The sequence below is a fragment of the Pelophylax lessonae genome, assembly GCF_965119305.1.
Source record: "Pelophylax lessonae genome assembly, chromosome: 5".
NCBI classification, from domain to species: domain Eukaryota; kingdom Metazoa; phylum Chordata; class Amphibia; order Anura; family Ranidae; genus Pelophylax; species Pelophylax lessonae.
The window spans coordinates 468,745,384-468,771,312 of NC_138772.1; the positions used below are offsets into that span (position 1 = coordinate 468,745,384).

Below are 25,929 nucleotides of genomic sequence, written 5' to 3' on the forward strand. Positions count from 1 at the left end.
CCTGTGAACATCACATATCCCAAAATAGCAAAACCGAAAAATACAGTGTACATAAAATGCAAACATGTCTAAAAACATATGTCTTATGTACATGAAATACAAGTGTGTCTGAAAAAACGTATGTTGACAAAAAATTATTATTGCACCAAAAATATGAATCAAATAAAATATAATAAAAATGCCCGTTATAAACATTCCATATTGTTGTAGTGCCAATAGTCTGTGATGATCTCCAATTCCTATAACCAAAACCAAAGTGGTCTAGGATGAATCCAGGAGGGTTGAATTTGGAGATTGACCTCAACTGTTGTATTAATGATTTTTAATGTAGATTAGGATATGGGGTTTGGATATATCACTGGAGAGATGTTAGGCTAGGAGTGTCGACTGGTAATGTGGTGGAGATTTGTTTTTATCCCCACCCTAGACTACTTTGTACGATTGTTGGTTCCACATTCTTACCCGTGTACAATTTAGTAAAACATATATGGCATTTGTTTTGGTAATATTAAGTTTATCTATTTAGTATTAACGTTATTTATCATTTTTTTTTTTTTTGGAGATTGGGTGGAGATTTGTTTTTTATCCTCACCCTAGACCACTTTGCACAATTGTTGGTTCCGCATTTTTACCCAATTACAATTTAATAAAGCATAAATATAACTTAATTCTTGCAATATTAAGATGATTTATTCAGCTTCTACATTAGTCCATTTTTTGATAGGACTTCTGTGATGTTTCAGATGTGGTCCCCTTGACTACCAGGCCCCTTTCTCGTTATATGAGTAGGGGGTAGGTGGAAGGTTGTCCGCTGCAGATAACTGGGTGGTGTATGCTGATCGTTAGATCTGAGGTTGTAGAATGGTATTTAGGATTCATGAGAGATAGTATACAATATTCACACCTTGCATTTTGGGGTTTGACCATAGGGGGGCAGCATTGTAATAGAAGCCCGATATTTTATTATTAGCGGTGGTCTTGGTCTTTTATCTGTATTTTTATATTTATGTTTTTTATGTGTTTCATCTACATTTTTATTTATTTACACATGGTTTTTCTATTTCATTTTTAATTATTATGCTATTATCTGATTGGTCATAGCGAGGTATATATGCTATCCCGTTATTCTACCAGCTAAGCCACCGAGCCAGCTGATTAACCTAAGACTCTCTCTGCCTAATTAACTTCTATCTGAGTTTGACAGCTCTTTTATAGGGCTCTGATGTCACCAGAGCCCCATAATCAACTGCTCAGGTGCAGTGAATAAATTACTGACGTCAGATAGAATTTAGTTAGGCAGAGAGAGTCTTAGGTTAATCAGCTGGCATGTGGAGTAGCTAGTAGAATAATGGGATAGCAAATGAGAAGCTGGGGGTTCAAATACTCTTACCAGCGGGTGATCAATATTAATTATAGATTTTAATTAAAACCTATTAATTGCCCTTCTGACGTGACATCAGTAATTTATTCACTGCACCTGAGCAGTGGATTATGAGGCACTGGTGATGTCAGAGTCCTATAAAAGAGCTGTCTAACTCAGATAGAAGTTAGTTAGGCAGAGAGAGTCTTAGGTTAAACAGCTGGCTTGGTGGTGTTGATGCTAGAATAACAGACTTGCAAATGAGATGCTGTGGGTTTGATTCCCTGGCCAGCAGATGATTAATATTAATTATGGATATTAAATAAAACATATTAAATTAATTATGGATGTGGGGACTTGAAGTTCCCGCAAAGAAGCCCATTGGTTTGCCATTCGGCGAACGGGCAAACAGGCAGTGTTCGAGTCTAACTTAGGTTTGACTCGAACACGAAGCTCATCACTAGTCAACATACGTTTTTAGACATGTTTGCATTACATGTACATAAGACATACGTTTTTAGACATGTTTGCATTTTATGTACACTGTATTTTTTGGTTTTGCTATTTTGGGATATGTGATGTTCAGGGGAGGTTGATTATCACCCACACTTGTTTGTGGTATTAGCACTCTGCACTAAGGAAGATTATTTCTTACTTTATTCTGTTTTTTCTAGGTTTAATGTGTTTCACATTTTAAAGAGGCGACAGTTAGTGATTAGGTTTATCCACTGGGTTGGCGCCTTCAGCGGTTATCTTATTTGAGTTTAATATGTTTGTTTGCCCTAAAAATCAGTGTGTTTTTTAGTGAAATTTTGCATTTCCTAGACCTTTTCAGTAAAAATAATTGACAGTTTTTTTTTTTTAATGTTCTGGATAGAGCAAGGGAGGTTTATAACCCCTGTCATATTTTTTTTTTTTTTTTGCAATCTGTGTCCCATTGCAGAGGTTTGCCTTCACTTCCTGCCTTATAGCCAAACAGGAAGTAAGAGGAAATCCCTGCAAATTGAGAGAATTCCTTGGGGACCCCAAGGTCAGCAGAGCTAGTGTCCCCATTGTAAGATGTCCCACTCTATTACTTTTCTAGGGAAAATCCAAAATTTGGGATTTACTTTTACTTTTACTTTCACTTTTAATGATAATAGTAAACAGGACAAAAAACAGAGGGGGGATTTCCTTAACGGGGACACAGACAGCAATAAAAACTGAAAAGCATTCTAATCCCTCTGCACGCTATTCAAAAATAAACAAAATGGTTGGCCTTTAGTTAAACTTTAAAGTTAAATTTATATTTTTTTGGAATAGTTCAGAGAAGGGTTGGAATCAAATTTTACTTTCTACCTGTTTCTATACTGGGGAAATTTCCCCTCACTTGCTGTCATTACAGGAACTGATGTAGAGTGGGGAATGTTTAGACCATCTGGTAAACACATCCTCTTATTTCCTGTACTGGAATCATAGGGAAAGGAAGTTGGGGAAAATCTCAACACTGGGGTCCCAGACAGAAGCAAAAACATGACAGGGATTTTAGATTTCCTCTACTCTGTCCAAAACTAAAAATTTGGGGGGAAAGGGGGGGGGGCTTTGGAATTATGTTTGAATACCTAATGCATGGTTGTAACACAGTATTATTGTTTGTGATGATTGTATTATTATTTTTTCTAGGAAAGTCCATCAATAGAAATTATATGGCCGTTAAGGTTTCGTATGCTATACGAGATTGCATTAGGAGTGAATTTTCTACACAATTTGTCTCCCCCATTGCTGCACCATGACCTAAAGACTCCAAATATTTTGCTAGACAATGAATTCCATGTTAAGGTAAGGTCACTGTGTACAAATGTGAGTGTTTGAATAAACAATGCAGAAGCCTCGTCCATCACTCTAAACACATAAGGCACTTTGAAACCTTTTATTTATTTCATGTCCCCTCAGATGGGGAGAGTCCTGGCATAACCGCTCTGAGGCTCTAAATGGAACAGTATCAAATTATATAGTAAAGAACAGTATAGAATGAGGTTCACTAAGGCCACAAAAAGGGTGGCTGGGGCCATCTGAAAGTACTACTGAACTGAAATGGTGTCCAGAGTTTGCTCTTTTTGGAAGATACTTATCTCAGGTCTATGGGTATAATACATTTTAAACATATCCTCTAGACAGAGAATTCAAATGTCCTCCAGCAAATTCTCAAAAGTGTCCTCTACTGAGACAAAGGTCCCTAATACATGACCACTGCTGAGGCAATACATTGCAAACATTTATTATAGTATCCATAATGGCCTGATAAGTGATGGTCACAAATTTAAGCAAGCACAGAATCAAACACATAGGATCATGCTGTTTTCAGTCTTCTAGGTGGTAATACCAAGTGCCTTCTAAAGTCCCAGGCGCTCATTATGGCACTGGGGGATTTTACAACTCATTGTAAGACTGTCTTTTATTAGGAAAGACGAAGGAAGTCTTGTATGGGTGCTATATATATATTGTATCACATCAGAATATGATGTTTTAGTTACTTTTTTGCTTTCTTTGTCTCATTGGGGAGATTTCTCTTCATGTTCTGTTCCGCAAATGCAACAGAAAGTGAGAGGAAATCTCCTTTTAGACAGTTGTTACTGGAACAAATGCCTGCATATGAAGGTTTCCCATACTGCTGTGCTGGAAACAACTCACAATTTTGGACTTTTATCCTTAACTTTTAGTCCCAGTGACAGTTGTACCAGGACAAATACGGGGTTGAACCTTCCTAATGTGAAGCATTAACAGATTATGGTACAGTGGATCATGGTGCAGCTCCATCTTTAAAGAATGAGAAATCTCAAAGATTATATTTTTATAGGATATTTTATTATGTATTTCTATGAAAGTTTATATTTTTTGGAATTTGTTGACTTATTTTTGTTTGGTGCAACTCCTGCTAAAGTCCCATGGGCAGCCCTAATATATGAACCTTCCTAATGGGGACACAGACAGCGAAAAAAGTTGGACGGAGTTGTTACTCCTTCCTTACCACTCTATGCAAACCACAGAAAAAAGGCTTTTTGGCTTTAGACACACCTGTTAAGGATAGCAAGATATCTCATTGCCTGTTTCTTTTTTAACAGCCTTTGCAACACCACAATTCTCCCCATGTCCTCCAAATACTTTCATAAATGTATTTTTTGGAAAAACGTTGAGACACTATGGTGCCGATGTCAACACTGATCGACACTCCTTTCAAAACTTAACACACCAGTGACACCACAGATAATTTATCCCTGAAGGTGTAATCATTTTTGAGGGCTAACAATAAGCATTCACCTCTACTTCCTCCAGATAATTCCATTGTTCAACAAGTATAGACTCTAACTTTTTGTATTTAGTAGCATCCAGTGAGGCAGCATTTCCATCAAAGATTGAAGATATAATACAGACCATTGAATATATAAGGGATCTGCTGCTGAAACTATTGCATGGTACAAAAATGTGTAATATAATTGTGTTGACTGTGCTTTGTTATTTTCTTCTAGATTGCTGACTTTGGGCTTTCAAAATGGCGCATGCTGTCACAGTCTTTCAGTGATCACAAACCAGCTGGAGGAACTATTATTTACATGCCCCCTGAAATGTACGAGCCCAACGTCAATACCGGCAGAGGGAACGTTAAGCATGATATGTATAGGTATGGCTTTCATGTGCTCTGCATTCTATGAGAGCTGAATACAGGGCACTACATTTGTAACACTCCCCCAATGCTTTTGCATTACACTGAATAAAAGCATACGAAGCAAGCATTAAGCCTGGTACACACAATTCATTTATTTTGGGTTGAACGAAAAAAACTGTCAGCTCCAGTCAGAACCGCTGTACTCACTATGCAAAGTTAGTAAAGCAATCTCCCCTGCTGAGCTGTTGTGTTCTGACAGCCCCCCTCCCGAACACTCTGATCAACGCTCTACGCCATTGGCTGAATCCGCTGATCGGGAGTCGATTGGCTGCTGGTTTTCCAGCACTCTCATCTGACAGAAGCCAGCCAAATGGCTGGCTTCTGTCAGACAGACCAATATGCACACTGGCCGAATGTTGGCAGGTTTTTTGAACCGACCAATGTCTCCCAATATTCGGCCCATGTGTACGGGGCTTTAAAGGGCAAGTAGAAGGTCAAATACATAAATAAATTAACTTTATATTCACAGAAGCACGCTGCAGTCTGATTTTACTTTTTTTTTTTTTTGATTTGGTGGAAAATATCACTGTTTATAAAATGTAGTGCTTTGATCCAGGTTTATAGGTCAATAATGTTGTCCCCAGTTGTTGAGGAGGGGGTTGAATAGATGCTTTGAATCAAACCTGGCAATTAGGCTGGACCAAGTAGTGAATTGGAAAGAGAGCATGGCAGATTTCTCCCATTTCATCACTTTGTTATTTATATATAATTATATATATATATATATATATATATATATATATATATATATATATATAATTTCTAGTTTTTGATGCAAAGTCTGAATTAATAGACTGTTTTTTTTTTTTATGTTTGGTCAAGTGTATATTATTACAATATTAAAACATAAATGTGGCCATCCTCCTCTCTACCTGACTCCATAGAACTTGTTAGTGCTGAAATGTGAGCTCTGTCAACACTAACCCAGTGACAGAACTACCTGGGTCGCACTAATGAACGGGCCCTGGCGTTCTGCCACTGTGGGGGGGGGGGGGGGGGGATACATAGCAGTTTTCAGAATCAGCATATCCTATCAAATCAGATATAACATAAACAAAACAAACAATGCATCAGTCCATAAAGCTCATTTGGTATGAATTTGCTTGCATATGCTCAAACTTTCATTAAAAAAACAGGCTTTTGTTTACATATCCAAATGATTGCTTCCTTAATTTGTGTTCACCACTATGTGCTCCAATCATCCACATACATTAGTGATAATCCCCTCATTCGATGGGCCCTCACCCGGGGGATAAGACCAACCAATGGTCTATATGTGCTTTTGTCCCTCTCTGGGGATCTGTTTTATACTGTTTCACTCCTTTGGTGGCAATCTTGAATTTAGAATCCTATTTCTCTTACACTTATCTCCATACGCCCAAATCATAAATAGAGAAAGCTGGACATAGTGCTTTATCTTTTAAAACATCCGGTTTATTAAACATTAAAATAAAAACACTCACATTTTCCTGGTGCTTAGAGTGCACCAAACTGTAAAAAGCATTCAGTCCTCATAGTGCGGGTATAAGACAATCAGACAGTATTTCCACGGTATGCTCACAATGCGCACCTCAGCATGACGACAGATTGGCCCCTCCTCTATGCGTTACACCACAGGGTCAAGTAGCTTTCTTAGAGGGATAAGCTCACCCAGAGCCACTGAGTTTGCAGCTGCAAGCCACCATAGTGTAACGCTCCTGCGTTTCTTATATGATGTGGATTTTCAGCTGCAGAAATAGTTCCACGTCAGTAGTCATGTAAGAGATATGCTGAGATACCATTCCCAACCTCAATGACTCATCATGTGTGGAAGGTCTTATTTCAGCCAGTAAATACACACAATTAGCAAGCTTATTCCTAGAATGACTTTATGTATGTGGTAACACAATGATGAAGGTTGAGGGATAGGTTGAGTGGAGGTGATAGGTGATAGACACTTGAAGGTGAGACAGTAGCAGATGGATGCAGGAAGGTTTAGCAATGTTGTATGATAGCAGATGATAGAATAGCAGGTGGACATACAAAAGAGATCAACCCAGTGCAGAAAAGTAGCAGTAGTCTCAAGAGCTAGCAATCTAGTTTATGCAGATGTAATAAACAGTCTTTACTATGCAGAGCTAGATAGTGTAAGCTTAGTATAAGTTTATAGAGAATTCCCCTGCGGGGTACTTAGCACTATTAGCGATACAGCCGAAGGGTGGTTCAGGAGAGGCGGATGATCCAGTAGCGGGATAAAGGGATCAGCGCAGCGAGGTTCCGTCAGCGAAGTAAGCTTGCAAGCATGGAAGCTTCAAGCAAGGTTAGCATCCAAGTAAGGGTGTTTGAACGAACACATGTGAGTGAGAACCGACGCCCTAAATAGCCATCTAGTCCGGCGCTGGGTGATGACAGCCCCAGTCTTAAAGGCGCACCTTTTCAAAAGTAAATGGTGGGGCGCATACACTTGTGGAAAGTTTAATTTAGGGTACCAAAGGTACCGGAACATTACAATACCCCCCCCTTAAGGCCTGCTCCTGAAGGCCTCTGGAGCTGGTTTGTCTGGGTATCTCGCATGAAAATTGCGGATTAATCTATGGGCATGTATGTCAGAGGTGTTTAGCCAGGTGTCGTCTTGGGGCCCATAGTTCTTCCATCTAACCAAGTACTGAAGTCTTCTTCTGTAGATACGAGAATCCAGAATCTCTTTTATCTCGTATTCTTCTCCACCTTCAACTTGTACAGGAGGGGGAGGTGGAATATTAGGCCTTATTCCTTGGTCCGGAACATGGGGTTTTAATAGCGACACATGGAAAATGGGATGGATTTTTAGGTCCATGGGCAATGTAAGCTGCACTGCAGCTTTTCCAATAAGTTTCTTGATTGGGAAAGGTCCCAAGAACAGAGGTCCAAGCTTTTTGCTAGGGATCTTCAGTCTCAAGTTTTTTGTTGAGAGCCAAACGAGGTCCCCGATAGTATACTGTGGAGAAGGTCTTCTACGAAGATCATAGTACTTCTTTTGTTGACTGTGAGCGTGTGCAATGGTAGTATTTAGTAAACCCAGAGAATCCTTTATTTGGGTAAGATAGTCTGAGGCTACTGGGTTATTTGAAGGAAGGATGCGTGGAGGGAGAATAGAGGGATGGAACCCATAGTTCAAGTAGAACGGACTCTGCTTGGTTGTACTGTGAGTTGCGTTGTTGTAGGCAAATTCTGCCAGGGGGAGAAGATCCAACCAATCATCCTGTTGGTAAGAAGTGTAACAACGTAAATACTGCTCGATGCATTGGTTGACTCTTTCAGTCTGTCCGTTGGTCTGCGGATGGTAAGGAGAAGTGAGCTTCCGCTCAATCCGTAGTATGTGACATAGTTCTTGCCAGAATTTAGAAATAAATTGGGATCCACGGTCAGACAGAAGAGTTTTTGGGATTCCATGTAATCTGAAGACATGTTTCATCAGGAGTTCTGCCGTTTGTTTGGACGAAGGTAGTCTGCGAATAGCAATGAAATGTGCCATCTTTGTCAGATGGTCCACTGACACCAAGATGGTATTAAATCCTTTGGAAGGAGGCAATTCTACGATGAAGTCCAATGACAAAACCTCCCATGGAGTTTGGGGTATTGGTAGACTGCATAGTAGACCGGATGGTCTCGTAGTGTCAATTTTGGACCTGGCACAGACATTGCATGAAGAGACGAATTTTTGTATAGATGTTTTCATGTCAGGCCACCAGAATTGCAGAGAAATCAAATTGAAAGTCTTTGTCATACCCATATGTCCTGCCATAGGCACATCATGCGATAATTCCAAGATCTTGGTGCGTAGGGTAGGTGGTATGTAAAGTTTGTCGTTGTAGTAGAGGAAACCCTCTGCATCAGTATTTAGTTGTGGTGGGGGTGAATCCAAACTTATACCATGCAGAACCTCTTCCTTCAAGGAACGGACAACTCCAATAATGCGTTTGTGAGGTATTATAGGAACGGAAGGGATTTCAAAGTAGTTTTCTTCAGTTAGTCGTGATAGTGCATCCGCCTTTTTGTTCTTATCTGCAGGTGTGTAGGTCACTAGGAAGTTAAACCTTAGAAAGAATAGTGACCATCGTACCTGTCGATGCAAGAGAGTTTTGCTAGTCTGAAGATATTGGAGGTTTTTATGGTCCGTGTATATAATTATTGGTAATTGGGTGCCTTCGAGTAAATGTCGCCAATTCTCCAGAGCCAATATTATAGCAAGCAGTTCCTTTTCACCCACGGGGTAATTTATCTCGGGACTGCTCAGGGATTTAGAAAAAAAGGCGACTGGATGAAGTGGTGAAGTGTGGGTAGGTCGTTGGGAGAGTATTGCTCCTACTGCCATGTTTGACGCATCTACCTCCAGAATGTATTGGAGGGATGGGTCTGGATGGCGTAATATGGGAGCGGAAGTAAACCTTGTCTTTAACAAGTGGAAAGCCTTATTTGCTTCTTCTGACCATTTAAATGGTATTTTTATGCTAGTGAGCTGTGTGAGGGGTCTCACAATAGCAGAAAAGTTTTTTATGAACTTCCTGTAGAAATTTGAAAATCCCAGGAATCGCTGTAGCGCCTTGCGTGTAGTTGGTGTAGGCCAATCCTGAATGCAGGATATTTTACTCATGTCCATCTCGATTCCTGTTTTGGATATGATGTAGCCTAGAAAGAGTACCTCATCTTTATGGAACAAGCATTTCTTCAGCTTCACATAAAGATTATGTGCAAGCAATCTCGATAATACAAGTCTTACATGTCTTATGTGTTCAGACAGGGTCCGTGAATATATAAGTATATCGTCCAGATATACCACAACACAGACATCTAGTAAGTCTTTAAAAATATCGTTTATAAATCGTTGGAAAACTGCAGGGGCATTGCATAGGCCGAATGGCATCACAAGATATTCGAACAATCCGTATCTAGTTCTGAATGCAGTCTTCCACTCGTGTCCATCACGGATTCGGATGAGATTGTATGCTCCTTTCAGGTCTAATTTTGAAAAATGGGTAGCTCCACGCACCTGCTCAATGAGCTCAGGGATAAGCGGTAGAGGATAGCGATCTTTTATTGTGATAGCATTCAATTTCCTGTAGTCGATGATAGGTCTGAGACTTGAATCTTTATTGCGAACAAAAAAGAGTCCTGCTGCTGTGGAAGAAGTGGAAGGTCTAATAAAACCTTTTTCCAAGTTCTCATCCAAATAGGTTTTGAGATGGGCAAGTTCATCCTGTGAAAGAGGATAAACATGACCGAACGGCAATTTGCTATTTGGGAGTAGATCAATGCTACAATCATAGTCTCGATGAGGAGGTAATGTTTGAGCATTTTGCTCAAGAAAAACCTCAGAAAGATCCTGATAACATAGTGGTGCAATCTCATCTGTCACCACAGACAGAATCTTCCCGGAAAACGGGAGGTTACACGTTTCCTCGCAATAACAAGAAGGGAAGGTCAAGGACCGTTTCTTCCAATCTATGGTTGGTTGGTGTGTGTGCAACCAGGGAAGTCCCAACACAATGGGAAAGTGGGGTGATGGTATTAAATCGAAGGTAGAAGTCTCCCTATGAGACTCGTTAATAGTGACTAGAAGTGCTTGTGTCTGATCGGTGATCGGACCAGAGGATAACGGAACACCGGTAATAAGACTTACTGAGACAGGTTTGAGTTTAGAAATAATAGGAATTTTATTTAAAGCAGCAAAACATATATCCATATAATTTCCACAAGATCCTGTGTCAATCATGGCCTTAGTAGTAATCCTGTTCTGGTCCCACTGTAATGTCAAAAAAACAGAAATGTAGGGGTTAGTGAATGAAGTTGTCAATCCTCCTCCTAGAGAGACATGTGAACACTCCCCCTTCTTTTTGTTGACTAGGGGACAGACGTTTATCTTGTGATCCGGGGATGCACAGTACAAGCAGAGATTTTCATTTCGTCTTTTGGCTTTTTCCATAGTTGATAGCGGTGGGCGTATGGTTCCTACCTCCATAGGAACGGCCAGACTCCGAGAGGAAACGGATAATGGCATTCCCATCTTTTCAGCCTTTCTTTCTCGTAGTCTTCTATCTATGGTAATACTGAGTTGTATTAATGCATCCAGGGTTTTTGGCAGATCCGCTCGGGCGAGCTCGTCCTTAACGGCTTCTGATAGGCCAAGCCTAAATTGGGTTTTCAGAGATGCATCATTCCATTCTGAATCAAGGGTCCATCTCTTGAACTCTGCGACAAAGTCTTCTACAGGCCTCCTTTCTTGTTTCAAGGATCTTAACTGAAGATCAGCAGTACTCTGCCTATTGGGGTCATCATATAGGCTAGTGAGCTCTGCCAGGAACAAGGCATAGGAGTTGAGAAGCTGGTCGTTTTTCTCAAAAAGAGAATCTGCCCAGGCTCGAGGATCGCTTGATAGGAAAGAAATAATAGTACAAACCTTAATGTGATCAGTAAGGTAGGTACGAGGTTTTAGCAAAAAAAGTAACTCAAATGCGTTTTTAAATTCGCGAAATTTTTTGCGATCGCCTGTAAATACCAAAGGGGGATTTATCTTGGGTTCAGGGGACTGAGCAGAGGTAAGTTGTGTCAGTCTAATTACCTGCTGCGACAGAGCCTGATTGTCTTCTTTTAATTCAGCAAGTGCGTGTATTAACGCAGATACTTGCTGTTTTAATTGTGTCACCTGAGTGGTTATTTCTGCTGAATCCATTTTAGGTTCGTTCAATCTGTAACGCTCCTGCGTTTCTTATATGGTGTGGATTTTCAGCTGCAGAAATAGTTCCACGTCAGTAGTCATGTAAGAGATATGCTGAGATACCATTCCCAACCTCAATGACTCATCATGTGTGGAAGGTCTTATTTCAGCCAGTAAATACACACAATTAGCAAGCTGGTTCCTAGAATGACTTTATGTATGTGGTAACACAATGATGAAGGTTGAGGGATAGGTTGAGTGGAGGTGATAGGTGATAGACACTTGAAGGTGAGACAGTAGCAGATGGATGCAGGAAGGTTTAGCAATGTTGTATGATAGCAGATGATAGAATAGCAGGTGGACATACAAAAGAGATCAACCCAGTGCAGAAAAGTAGCAGTAGTCTCAAGAGCTAGCAATCTAGTTTATGCAGATGTAATAAACAGTCTTTACTATGCAGAGCTAGATAGTGTAAGCTTAGTATAAGTTTATAGAGAATTCCCCTGCGGGGTACTTAGCACTATTAGCGATACAGCCGAAGGGTGGTTCAGGAGAGGCGGATGATCCAGTAGCGGGATAAAGGGATCAGCGCAGCGAGGTTCCGTCAGCGAAGTAAGCTTGCAAGCATGGAAGCTTCAAGCAAGGTTAGCATCCAAGTAAGGGTGTTTGAACGAACACATGTGAGTGAGAACCGACGCCCTAAATAGCCATCTAGTCCGGCGCTGGGTGATGACAGCTCCAGTCTTAAAGGTGTATGCGCACCTTTCCAAAAGTAAATGGTGGGGCGCATACACTTGTGGAAAGTGTAATTTAGGGTACCAAAGGTACCGGAACATTACACATAGCCATGAGAGGCAGAAACTGGTTACTCTTGTCAGCTGACCAGGTAGAGTGAAGCAGGAGAAGCCGGAAGATTTCTCTGCCGTCTGAGGAGACCCCATCTTGGTATAGTGATCTGGAGACACGTGCAGGGAGCTGGAGCATACATGAAACATGGAGCATAGTGTACCAAGATGAGACTGAGAGAGCAAGTGAGTACCATAGATACCAACCCCCCACCAATGCTGTTACTGATCCCATCACCCTCCAGTACTGCCACTTCTCCCATTCCCCACACAGCACTGGCACTTCTCCCATCCCACCACCACTGTCGCACTGATCCCCCACCCTACCAACACTGCTACTGATCCCATCCCTCCAGCACTGCCACTGATTTCCCCCCCCCCCCAGCATCTGCCACTGACTATTCCTCCCCCTCCCTCTCAGCACTGGCACTGATCAATCAACTTTCCCCCCAGAATTACCTCTGATCACATTGCCCGTCACCACCAACACTGCCACTGATCCCATTTACCCCCCCCCCACCAGCACTGCTATTAATTCCATCCCCCCCCAGCACTGACACTGCCCCCACACAGCACTGCCACCAGGTGCGTAACTATAGGGGTCACAGTTGTGACCTAGCGCCATGCTCTAGAGGGCCCATGCAGCTCCAATGTATACCTAGATAGAAGGAGCGGGGGGGGGTGTCATGAAGAGGAACCAATTCACTCTCTTTTCCTCCTGCAGGAAGACAATGGAGAGATTGATTCCTCCATATGCCTCCCCCACTGCTCCTCCTATCCAGCTTCTTTCTGCTGCCCTTGGGCCCCTGTGCTCTCTCCTGACAAGGGGGTTTGCCTGGATGGAGAGCAGGGAAAGGGCTGGTAAATATGTCATTTGTATAAAAGTAACACTTAAAAGCGTACTCCCTGCGCCTAGGAGTTAAAGTTATTATAGATTATGTTTAAATTAGTTTAAATTAGTGACAAACCGTGAAAAGCAGCAGCAGTAGTGTGAAATTATATGTAAAAGAAAAATAGTCCTGATATGGGCTATCTACAGCGCTTGCTTAAAATGTAATATATATAAACATGAAAGTGAACAAATGTATAAAAACATAAAATGTGCATAATTGCAATATAAGTCCAAATGTGCAAAATTATAGTGCCAATCAAATGAATGTTCCGTATAGATACAAAATCATATTATAAATAATTACTAAAAGTTCATCTCGTGTTTAAAAAATATATATAATATAACCATGCAGAGTGGCGAGCGGAGGTAAATCCGGCTTGCATTCCAAATGGATGTCACGTTGTGCGGTCCACGTCCTGACACGTTTCGTCACATCCGGTGACGTTCTCAAAGGGATGTGACGAAACGCATGACATCCATTTGGAACGCAAGTCGGATTTACCTCCGCTCGCCATTCTGCATGGTTATACCGTCTTGTCACGAAGATTTCCGCAATACGATCCTTGCTGGATCTTGCTGGATAGTGCTATCTTGTACATTTTATGGGAATAAACCCCTTTTTAAACAATATTACACCATCTGGAGCTTTTTTTATCTTTTTCCAACAACAATATCACAAGCTGCTTTATGGAATGGTGAGGAGGAAAATCACCATCGATATAACCAGGAGGATCTTAACCACTTAAGCCCCGGAAGATTTTACCCCCTTCCTGACCAGGGCCTATTTTGCGATTCGGCACTGCGTGACTTTAATGGACAATTGCGCGGTCGTGTGACGCTGTACCCAAACAAAATTGACGTCCTTTTTTCCCCACAAACAGAGCTTTCTTTTGGCGGTATTTGATCACCTGTGCGATTTTTTGATCATGCGCTATAAACAAAAAAAGAGCGTCAAATTTGCAAAAATAACAATATTTTTCACATTTTTTTATATGAAATTCCCCAAAAAATATGTAAAAATCAAAATTTTTTAACATTTTCGGCCAATTTGTATTATGCTACATATGTTTGGTAAAAAAAATCGCAAAAAGCGTATTTTGATTGGTTTGCGCAAAAGTTATCGCGTTTACTAACAAAGGGAAAGATTTTTGTCATTTTTGTTGGGTTTTTTTTAACGCGTAATGGTAGCGATCTGCGATTTTTTTTGCGGTACTGCGACATTGCGGCGGACAGATCGGACCCTTGACTGACATTTTTGACACTTTTGGGGTTACCAGTGACATTTCTACAGTAATCAGTGCTATACATATGCACTGTTACTGTAAAATTACACTGGCAGTGAAGGGGTTAACTTTTTTGAGAGGGAGGGGTTATGTGTGTCCCTAGGGGCGTGATTCTAACTGTGATTGGCTGTGGCTTGAGGTGTAGGAACAGTGATCAACGGTCCTACATATTAGAACCGTATGATCACTGTTTCTACACAGGGGAGAATGACAGGCGGCTTGTTTACATCAGCCGCCTGCCTTTCTCCCTCTGCACCGACGATCGCCGAGTGACCGGCGGACATCGGATCCGCCAGTCACACGCGCGGGGGGGGGTCCGTGACCGTGCGGGAGCGCGCCTCCGGGGGTGCTCTCTCGCTCCCTAGACCTTCACAGACTAGCGACGTAGTACTAGTCGTGCGGCAGTCGGCAAGTGGTTAAAGTGGACCTGCCAATAAGCGTGATTGGGCTCAATATTGTAAGGTATATGAGACCCACTACATTTGGTAAGTCACCCATTTTATAAATTGCTTCACGGGAAGAAGGCATTCAGCACCTGCACTTTACCAGTTACCATTGGATTGTCATTATAGAGCACTTGCACAGTTCCTGGAATAAGGAGCATTCACGGAATATTGGATTTTGTTATATTGTATATATTTTTGAAACACGAGATGAACTTTTAGTAATTATTTATATTATGATTTTGTATCTATACGGAACATTCATTTGATTGGCACTATAATTTTGCACATTTGCACTTATATTGCAATTTTGCACATTTTATGTTTTTAAACATTTGCTCACTTTCATGTTTATATATATTAAATTTTAAGCAAGCGCTGTAGATAGCCCATATCAGGACTATTTTTCTTTTAAATATGTCATTTACTGGCCCCTTCCTTGGCTGAATTAACAGAGTCATTGATCGGTACCGATCTCTGACTCGTTCATTCATACCTGACGCATAGGAAACTATCTTTACTATGCTTCAGTTTGTGAATGAAAGGGTAGATTCTGTGCAGCTGAGGCTCTGTTTTCATTTGGTGATCTTGCCAGAAACACACCTTCAGTCTGAATGAAGGAGCAACAGGGGAACCTTTGGACAGCAATCATTGTTAATCTGGGGGGAGGGTTGTATTAGATGCCCGAGCAGATTTGGATACATTAACAAATTGAAGCCAAACTCCAACTAATTTATAAGCAGTTATAGCAACAGTTTTTTTTTCCTTTTGGGAAAAAGGTTTAACATAACTAACCCTCTAACTGCTACATCAGCATCATAGCATGTTCTGTTGAAAAATAACAGACTTACTGGGAGGTTCACCAGCTGGAAATAAAAGAAAGTAAGCCAAATAAAGAACACTAATAAACTAATAAAGAAAACAAATGCAGCTACCACGGCTGAGAATTTGTAATCTGCAGTATAATAAATGTTTGTGTTTTGGATTAATACCGATTTAAGGATACTCTTATGTAGTGATGGGCCAAACACCCCCCTGTTCGGTTCGCACCAGAACATCTTGAACAGGAAAAAAGTTCTAGTGAACTCTATTAAAGTCTATAGGACACAAACATGAAAAATCAAAAGTCCTAATTTTAAAGCTGATATGCAAGTTATTGCCTTAAAAAGTGTATGGGAACCTGGGTACTGCCCTGGGGGGCATGTATCAATGCAAATTTTTTTTTTATATAAATAATCATTTTTAAAGGAGCAGTGATTTTATTGATGCTTAAAGTGAAACAATAAAAAAGAAAAATTCCTTTAAATATCGTGCCTGGGGGTTCCCCTAATATGCCTGTAAAGTGGCACATCTGTACGATGTATGGAGCCTGCTGCAGCAATACTGACATTGTTGATGGGGACAAGGGCTTCTTCCCGACAACCCTGGGCTGTGGTTGTCGGGTTCTGCATGTTCCCCCCCCCCCCCCCCGCTATGTGAATGGGTATCAAGTAAATCGTACTACCCATTCACACATAAGACAGTTTTGCGACCACCACTTTTTACTGTGGATACAGAGGTTGCTTGCCCTCTTTTACTGGCCTGTGAGCATCTTCCTCTACTTGTTGGCCTTTTGGACATGATGGGGATTTTTTAGGGGGGTTTTTATAACTTTTATTATAGAATATAAGATGTAAATTTGGTGCTTTGGTGCAATACTGTTGTGCTTGGTGCACTATAAACCATTTTATTATTGTTTTTTATTTTTTGGGGGGATTTTTATAACTTTTTAATATGGAGTGTGGGAAGGGAATATGGTGCTTGGGTGCAATAATTTTGTGCTTGGTGCACTATAAACCGTTTTATTATAGTTTTTTTTATAATAAAAGATTAACCTAATAAAGCCAAAAAAGAAAATCCCTGTTAATACTGAAGGAATAGCACCTGTGATGCAGAAGGGGGGACAGCAAGTATGCCCTAAATATTATTAGTGCTGCTGCGCCACAAAAAAAAAGAAATCCCTGCTGATGCAGAAGGAATGGCACCTGCGACGCAGAAGGGGGGGCAGCAATTATGCCCTAAATATTATTAGTGCTGCTGTGCCACGAAAAAAAATTAAAAGAAAAAAACACATACACTGCTTACGCAGAAGGAATGGCACCTGCGACGCAAAAGGGGGGGGCAGCAATTATGCCCTAAATAATATTAGTGCTGCTGCGCCACAAAAAAACCCTGCTGATGCAGATGGAATAGTACCTGCGATGCAGAAGGGGGGACAATAATTATGCCCTAAATATTATTGCTGCTGTGCCACTAACAAAAAAAAAAACCCACTTCTGACGAAGAAGGAATAACACCTGCTACACAGAAGGGGGAGTACTAATATTGCAGCAACAGAACCTGATGCTGCAAAAAAAAAGAAAAAAAATATATATACTGTATCAATGAAAAAAAAATGGGATCAGTGGGATGACACAGATGTGTTGTATACACCAACACTTCAGTGGCACCACTACACTGTGTTACACCAAAATCAGCACAGCACTACACTGACTGCACTACAATGGCTGCACTATGCTGTGTTACACAAGAATCAGAGCACAGCACTACACTGACTGCACTACAATGGCTGCACTATGCTGTGTTACACAAGAATCAGAGCACAGCACTACACTGACTGCACTACAATGGCTGTACTATGCTATGTTACACAAGAATCAGAGCACAGCACTACACTGACTGCACTACACTGTGTTACACAAAAATCAGCCCTACACTACACTGCACTGACTGCAATAAACTGACTGAAAGGACATTCCACTAACTACCTGCCTAATCTCCACTCCTAACACACTACACATGGCTGCTGTGTAAGCAGCCTTATATAGTGGGATGTGGACTTAGCCCCTGAGCCATGATTGGCTAAAGGCACCCTGCCTTTGACCAATCATGGCTCTGACAGGACATTTTGCTGTGATTGGCCAAAGCATACAGATCAGGTGCATGCTTTGGTCAATCACAAGCACTTAATGCACTGCAATCACGCAGTGCATTATGGGGCGCTCGCTGGTGGACGAACTTCCCGCTGAGTACCCTATAGGTGTTCGTGTGTTCAGCGAACACACGAACACCGATGTTTGTGCGTTCGTTTGACTCAAACATAAAGCCCATCACTACTCTTATGTCATTCCTGTGCATCATTTAAAGTTCTGCCTGTCTTCATATTGACTAATAATCTACCCCCTAATTTGTTTTGGCTTTAACTATTAACACAGAAACATGCAATGAACTAATATCTGTGTTCAGTATTTCTTTTTTTGCTGTGCATCAATATATGTTAAATCACACCAGACTATACACATTCTGATGTTGAACCCCAATTTTCGAATTTAGCTGTAAATTAAATCTTTACTCTGCACACAAAAACTTTTATTTAAAAATGTCTCAATAGACACAAATTATATAAATCTACTTCAAAAACACCAAATGCCCTCTTAAACAATATGCTGGGCTTGTATGGTATGGAGAAGGAGAAGTTGAATAACAGGACCTCATCTGCCCATTCACAGAATACATTGAATTGTGGAACAATAATAATAGGAGTTCTATGAATAGCAGAGAGGGCATAAGGGGGTGCATGAGTGGTGCAACTTTGCTGTTTAGTGATACTAAAGTCTCATGTTTGTTTTTTTTAAATGGAAAAAAAAAATCATACTTACCTGCTCTGTGCAGTGGTTTTGCACAGAGAAGCTCTGATCCTCTTCTTCTCGGGTCCCTCACCGGAGCTCCTGGCCCCTCCCTTCTCCCAAGTGCCCCCAGAGCAAGCAGCTTGTAATGGGGGCACCCCAGCTGAGCCGCTGCTCTTTGTGTCAATTCAGACACAGAGCTGCGGCTTGACCCCATCCCCTCTCTCTCCCCATTGGTCCACTGACTTTGATTGACAGCATCAGGAGCCTGTTACATATACATACATGAGTATTTGAATGGGTTTTTTACACGTTGGGCAAGGAACTTAAAGAGGTTGTAAACCCCTTTTGTTTACATTTACCTATAGGTAAGCCTACATTAAGGCTTACCTATAGGTGCTATAAATATCTCCTAAACTTGCACCGTTTAGGAGATATTTACAGTGCATGCAGCCGATGACGTCATTGGTGCATACGCTCTGAAAGAACGGCCACCTGCGCCGTTCCTTCAGATACCAGTGCCGTGAACGGCGGCTCCTGCGCGCTTGGAGTGATGCATACTAGCTCATTATGCCTTTGTCTTTACAGGGTTTTTTTTTCACATTTTTTAAACGGGTTTACCTCCTCTCTAACCTAGTCTGGAGTAGTATGAGTCAAACTTTTTAGGGCCAGATTACTACCACCATACCTCCCTACTTTTACAGTTGGAAACGAGCGACAACTATTAGCAAAAGTATAAAGGCACAGGACACACCCCCTGCCACACCCCTTTTAAAGGAGAATTCTACAAAAAAAAAAAAAAACTATTAGTTAAAACCCAAGTCTATTTTTTTTACTACTATTATTCCTTTATACTGGCTTTTGAAATTTACAAATGCAGCAATTTAGAAATTGGATGAAATGTTTAGAACTGTGAAACACTTTTTGGAAGATAAAAAGTGCATTTTATATACAACTATATGGATCAGACCAAAATGAGGGACAAATGAGGAGGAGAGTGGGACAGAGGGACATTGTTTTAAATCAGGGATAGTTCCTTGAAATAAGGGACATTTGGGAGCTATGCTACCAATACAAGGTATATCAATTCTATGTTACTGTAATGGCTATAGTTTCACAGAATTATACTCTAAAGCTGGGTTCACACTGATGCAAATTGGATACGGGTTTCCCAGAGGAGAGTGTAACCGGCTCTCAATGGTCACACAGCTCCAGGGCGGTCACAGAGCGCACTGGAAAAGGGTCCTGTGCGACTTTGGCTCTGTTTAAGATCCGAGTTTAGGCAAAAATTCTGACTTGATTTGCACCTGAAACAGTGAACAGGGACGCACCGATCCCCAGGCACGAACCCGCGGTCGCACCAGTGTGAACCCAGCCTTAAGGGGCTTATTGAGGCCTCCTTCACTTTTTACTGTCACATGTGTGGGACACAGATTTAACACTTTACACACCATATGACACATTTTGTTGTTACTTACTGTATAATTGATGCAAATATGTTTTTTTTTTCCCATTTCAGCTATGCTATTATCATGTGGGAAGTTCTCTCAAGGAAACAGCCATATGAAGGTATTGTAATTATTGTCTTTTTTTTTTTTTTTTTTGCCTTGCAGACTGCACAGAACTTTTACTCTGCAGAATTATTAAAGTTGATTTATAAAAATCAGAGCTGAGGCATAATTCTTATTCATAATTGTTTCATTATGTACTCCATCAAACTAGTATTAAACCCTCAGTATTTTAGTGTAACACATTAAGCACACTAAAACAAACGTTCCCAGTAAACTATTTGTTAAAATTCTTACCACAGTACTTGTAGTTTACATCTGTCAATGCTGCTGGTTCCTTGTCTCTTACTGCTGGTACCCTGAAATTCCAGTTTTCACAGGAAAGAGTTAACAGTAGACAGTGCAGTCTCCAGTTAGTCTGTTAGCTTGAAGAAGGAGGGGAATGCCTTGCCATCCAAGGATATAGGGATGTGTACTTCTACTGATTTGCACAGTGTAGGGAAACTCTGCCCTACTCCCTGTATGCAAGAGTGGCTCTAAAGAATGCTGCAAGAGAAAGGAGCCACCCTGAAGCACCAAACCTGGGGAGCAGTCAAAGCACCAGCTTAAGCAGGAACATGCACAAGAATTAAAACATAAAGAAGTTGAATACTCAGTAAGTGTTTAAATCAGCTGCCGAAAGTGCTTAAAAAACGAAGAGTCCATTCACACTTTGGACCCCAAAGTCACATGGCAAGTCGCATCCCATGTTTCCCATTGATAACCATTCATATCTGTAAGTTCCTGGTTTGACTTTCAAGCGACTTGAGGGCCATAAACTCTCAATGTAAACCCTCAAAAGTTGCAGGAAAGTTGCACCCACATGATATAGATATGGCTTGGGTGCAACTTGTGTGCAACTTGTGAAAAGAATGCCCGCAATGAAAAAAATTTAAAAAACAGCGGGGGGTCCCCCTCTATCCATACCAGGCCCTTTTGTGTCTGGCGTGGATTTTAAGGTGAACCCAATGCCAAAATGTAAAAAAAAATCCATATTAGCCTGGCAGGTCAGGAAAGGGGGATATGAGCGAGCCGCCCCCCCCCCCCTTCTGAATGATACCAGGCCACATGCCCTCAACAAGTGGGGGGTGCTTCGGAGTAGGGGGACTCTACCCCCTAAGGGACTAAGGGATGGGGCCATCCAGTGACATCGCCAGGGGGCACTGCCCCCTTGTGACGTCTTCGACCCAGCATGCCCTATATAGGGTGGATAGGCTGGGTGTCAATAAACACAGTTGCAGGATCACTCCATGGACCAACGACACATAGTTAAGTCTCTGACTTCCCTCTGCCAATGCTGTCAAGTGCCAATGAATTTTAGTTAGGATAGATCCTAGGAAAACATTATTGCAGACTCTTTGACGGCTGACTATGGGGGTTGCTAATTGGGGGTACTATGGGGTTAGGAGAATTTTTAGGGTTGCTTTAGTATGTATATACCAGCCTGGCACCACCACTGGGCAGAGGGCACTTTCAGTTTCATTAACAAAATGATTACTGTGATTATCTTATCAGGTGCCACAACCCCAATGCAGATCATGTTCAGTGTATCCAAAGGTTCACGGCCAGACATAAGTGAAGAGAGCATTCCTGCAGACATGCCTCACCGAGATGTATTTATATCATTAATGCAGAGCGGCTGGGCCTCTGATCCCAATGACAGACCAGCTTTCCTGAGTAAGTAGTACCGGTACAAGTGTTACCAAAAGCTCATTCCTCACTGGCTGCTATAGGGAAGGAGGAAGGATGGGGGCGGTTGGTGATTTAATGTTAATACTGTTTTGTTTTTGCCACTAGAATGTTTGCTGGACCTTGAGCCTGTGATCAGAATGTACAGTGATTTTTCAATTATGGAAGGAATACTTCAGATAAAGAGAGTAAGTAGCTTTTCTTTTTTTCTTAAGGGATGTATTTATAAAAAAAAAGTTGCAGAGCTATTCATCTTGTGAAACTGCTTGTAGACTGCATGTACATTCATTGTGTGCACATGCCAGCAAAATCAGGTGTGTAACCGCAACTAGTCAGAGCTTACAGAAAAGCTGCGAGGGACCAGTAGCAGTGCAGGAGGGAGCCTACTGAAGCTAGGAGTAAGGTAAGTATTTATAAAATAATCCTCTGCTCCTAGACTGGGGTCGGCAATCTGTCGATCATGATATATCTGATGATTGTGGCCAGGTGACATGTAGATCGCACCCTTACCTTGCCGATTGCCAGTCTAAACTGCTCCTTTCACATATGCAGAGTGCCGCAGGCAAGGGATATACCTAGTGTGCTATGCTGATCTTGCTGATCTTCCTCCATACTAGGTGCTTGTATGTGATGTCACAAGGGATGGACGAGAAAGGAGGACTGGCGGGGATCGGCACAACACAAGAAAGAGCAGAAGTGTGTAGCTGGCACTTACCTGCTATGTGTGTGAGGTAAATGTAGGCCCTGTTGTAACCCCCTGTACACACAAATCACTGCCCTATTGACAGCTTTTACTGTCTACTGACACTATCCACTGCCCTACTGACACTATCCACTACCTTGCTGACACCTTCCACTGCCCTGCTGACACCTTCCACTGTCTATCGAAACCGAAACCTTCCACTGCCCTACTGACACTATCCACTACCCTGCTGACACCTTCCACTGCCCTACTGACACTACCCACTGCCCTACTGACACCAACCACTGCCCTACTGACACCTTCCACTGTACTAAAGGCACCCTCCACTGCCTGACATGTTTAGTACCCCACTGACTCCATCCACTGCCCTGACACATCTACGGCCCTTCTTATACCATTCACTGCCCTACTGACACTGTTCACTGCTCTTCTGTCACTGTTCACTGCCCTGATGTCACCATCCACTGCCCTGTTGACATTGTCCACTGGCCTACTGACACCATTCACTGGCCTACTGACACCTAACACTGGCCTACTAACCCTATCCACTATCCCTGCTCCGCTGACCCCTATAATCTGCCCTAGCTGCTGACCTATGTACTCTGCCCTATCTACTGCTGACTCCTATTCACTGCCCTATGTACTACTGATCTCTGTACTCTGCCCTACATATTACTGAGCTCTATACTCTGCCCTACATACTAATGACCTCCGTACACTGCCCTTGATCCTACTGACCTCTGTACACTGCCCTTAGTCCTACTGACCTCTGAATATTGCTCCTGCATCCCAAAGCCAGGCCAACATTGCGTCCAGACAGCCAGGTCAGCATTAAGGCCAGACAACCAGGCCAGAATTAAGGCCAGACAACCAGGCCAGCATTGAGGCCAGACAGCCAGGCCAGGATTGAGGCTAGACAGCCAGGCCAGGATTGAGGCTAGACAGCCAGGGCAGCATTGAGGCCAGACAGCCAGGGCAGCATTGAGGCCAGACAGCCAGGGCAGCATTGAGGCCAGACAGCCAGGCCGGCATTGATGCCAGACAGCCAGGCCGGCATTGATGCCAGACAGCCAGGCCGGCATTGATGCCAGACAGCCAGGCCGGCATTGATGCCAGACAGCCAGGCCGGCATTGAGGCCAGACAGCCAGGCCACTATTGAGGCCAGACAGCCAGACCAGAACCTAGTTGAGCAAGTCAGCCTGCATTACCACTTGCTTTGCCTTCATAATGGACTCCTTTTTCAGAGTGGTGAGCGGTGACAAGTTAAACTCAAAATCAAAACATTTAAAAAAAAAAAATTGTGAAGTGAATGCCAAATTCATCACTAATGCTAGGTAGGTTAGGTTTATATTTTTACAGTGACATATGTTTTATTTTATATATCTATATCTATATATATATAGATATATATATATATATATATAGATATATATATATATATAGATATATATATAATGTGCAGTTTTAAAATGCCTCACAGGGGGTACTTATGTGCACTAGGGTGTATATACTCCTGATCCCTAGGTACTTTACCCACTCTTGACCCCACATTGCCAGCACATTGCATATTACTCACTCCTTACCCCTGCACTGTGTACGTTATCCACTCCTGATCCCTGTACTCTGTACATTACATACTCCTTACTCCTTCACACTATACATTACTTTTGCTCCTGGCCCCTGGACGTTGTAGTTTATCCAATCCTGACCTCAGCATTTTGTACATAGTTATGATGATCAGGTGCAGTTTTTGGGCATTGGGAAGGTGATTGGTCATGCGCCACATAAAGAAAGGGTGCAAAGTTTTACGCTCTGGGCACTGGATGACTTTGTCCTGAAATTGCCTAGTAACATTTGATTTTGCTGGCATTCACACACAATGAATGTACATGCAGTTTCTCAGAACAAATAGCTCTGCAAATTTTTTAAAACTATACCCCAAAGTGTATGTTATGTGAAGGTGTTGACATACTAGATTTTCCATAGTGTGCCCTTGGACAGCAGCTAAAGGTACATACATTTAAAACTGGAAACAAAAACCACATACTTTTTCACAGTCCATTATCTAGTACACTGCAAACAAATATTTTGTTTATCTGGTTTCATCATAAAATACGAAATTAGCTTATATTATGTTAATCTTAAAATTTAAAACCCAAAACAACAACAAAAATGTAATATTATTTTTTTAGGCAAGATGCAATATTCCATCTGACTGGAGAACCTCTTCTAATTTTTCTGTATTGCCTATACCATCTGTAAGTTCATCTTATGTCTATAGATATTTTACCCTCATCAGTTTAACTTAGATTTAATTTTGTATTTGCCTAGGTTATAAATACAGTAATACCTTGGTTTTCGAGCATACATTGTTCAATCAGCATGCATGTTATCCAAAGCATTTGTATATCATAGCAAATTTCCCCATAAGAAATAATGGAAACTCAGATGATTCGTTCCACAACAATTTATTGGTATAAATTAAGATATCTGTACTGTAAGCATTCTATCCATTCTGTTAAATAACATTAGGTGTCCCTAAAAGATGCTGATTTCTACTGTATCAGAGCGTCTCCTGGCGCTCACATGACTCCTCAGCTCTCTTCTTCTCTCCTCCTCCCCTGATGACATCAGCGGGAGTGCTCGGCCCCACCCACGGGGGAGAGCAGAATGATGAGGAGTCACATGAGCGCTGGGAGACACTCTGATACAGTAGAAATCAGCATCTTTTATATACAGTACAGGCACAGGGACACAAAATGTTATTACATAACAGAGGGGATGGCATGCCGTCCCCTGTCTGTTCTTTGAAGCCCCGAAACATGGTATTGGCAAAAAATAATAAAGATTTGATTTCAAATATATATTTGTATAACAATTTAAAACAGTTTATTGATATGAATTATTGATTTCTACTCTGTATTGCAAAGGCTGTTTTTTTTTTTTTAGCATTCTCTTTGTTACCTGTTCTGTTGAGCCCTAAAATAAAAATTGAGGCTCATTACAGGGTGCTGACTTTTTATATTTTAGGAGCAATATTACAATTTCACCAGTACCCATGCACTCTTCGTCAGTGGCATTTGGGGTCAGGTGCAGGATGTACACTATATTACCAAAAGTATTGG

The 25,929-nt window shown here is 41.6% G+C and overlaps 1 protein-coding gene across 2 annotated transcripts in view; it reads left to right on the forward strand.

Annotated features, from left to right (window-relative positions):
• RIPK2 (receptor interacting serine/threonine kinase 2) overlaps nucleotides 1–25,929 on the forward strand; it is an 87,076-nt gene that overhangs the window by 39,514 nt on the left and 21,633 nt on the right. For both annotated transcript variants that reach the window (XM_082258790.1, XM_082258791.1), the window contains exons 3-8: nucleotides 3,023–3,178; nucleotides 4,867–5,018; nucleotides 20,384–20,433; nucleotides 21,927–22,088; nucleotides 22,209–22,288; nucleotides 24,997–25,062. In XM_082258790.1, the coding sequence (XP_082114916.1) occupies nucleotides 3,023–3,178; nucleotides 4,867–5,018; nucleotides 20,384–20,433; nucleotides 21,927–22,088; nucleotides 22,209–22,288; nucleotides 24,997–25,062 (666 nt within the window). The remainder of the gene's footprint in view (nucleotides 1–3,022; nucleotides 3,179–4,866; nucleotides 5,019–20,383; nucleotides 20,434–21,926; nucleotides 22,089–22,208; nucleotides 22,289–24,996; nucleotides 25,063–25,929) is intronic.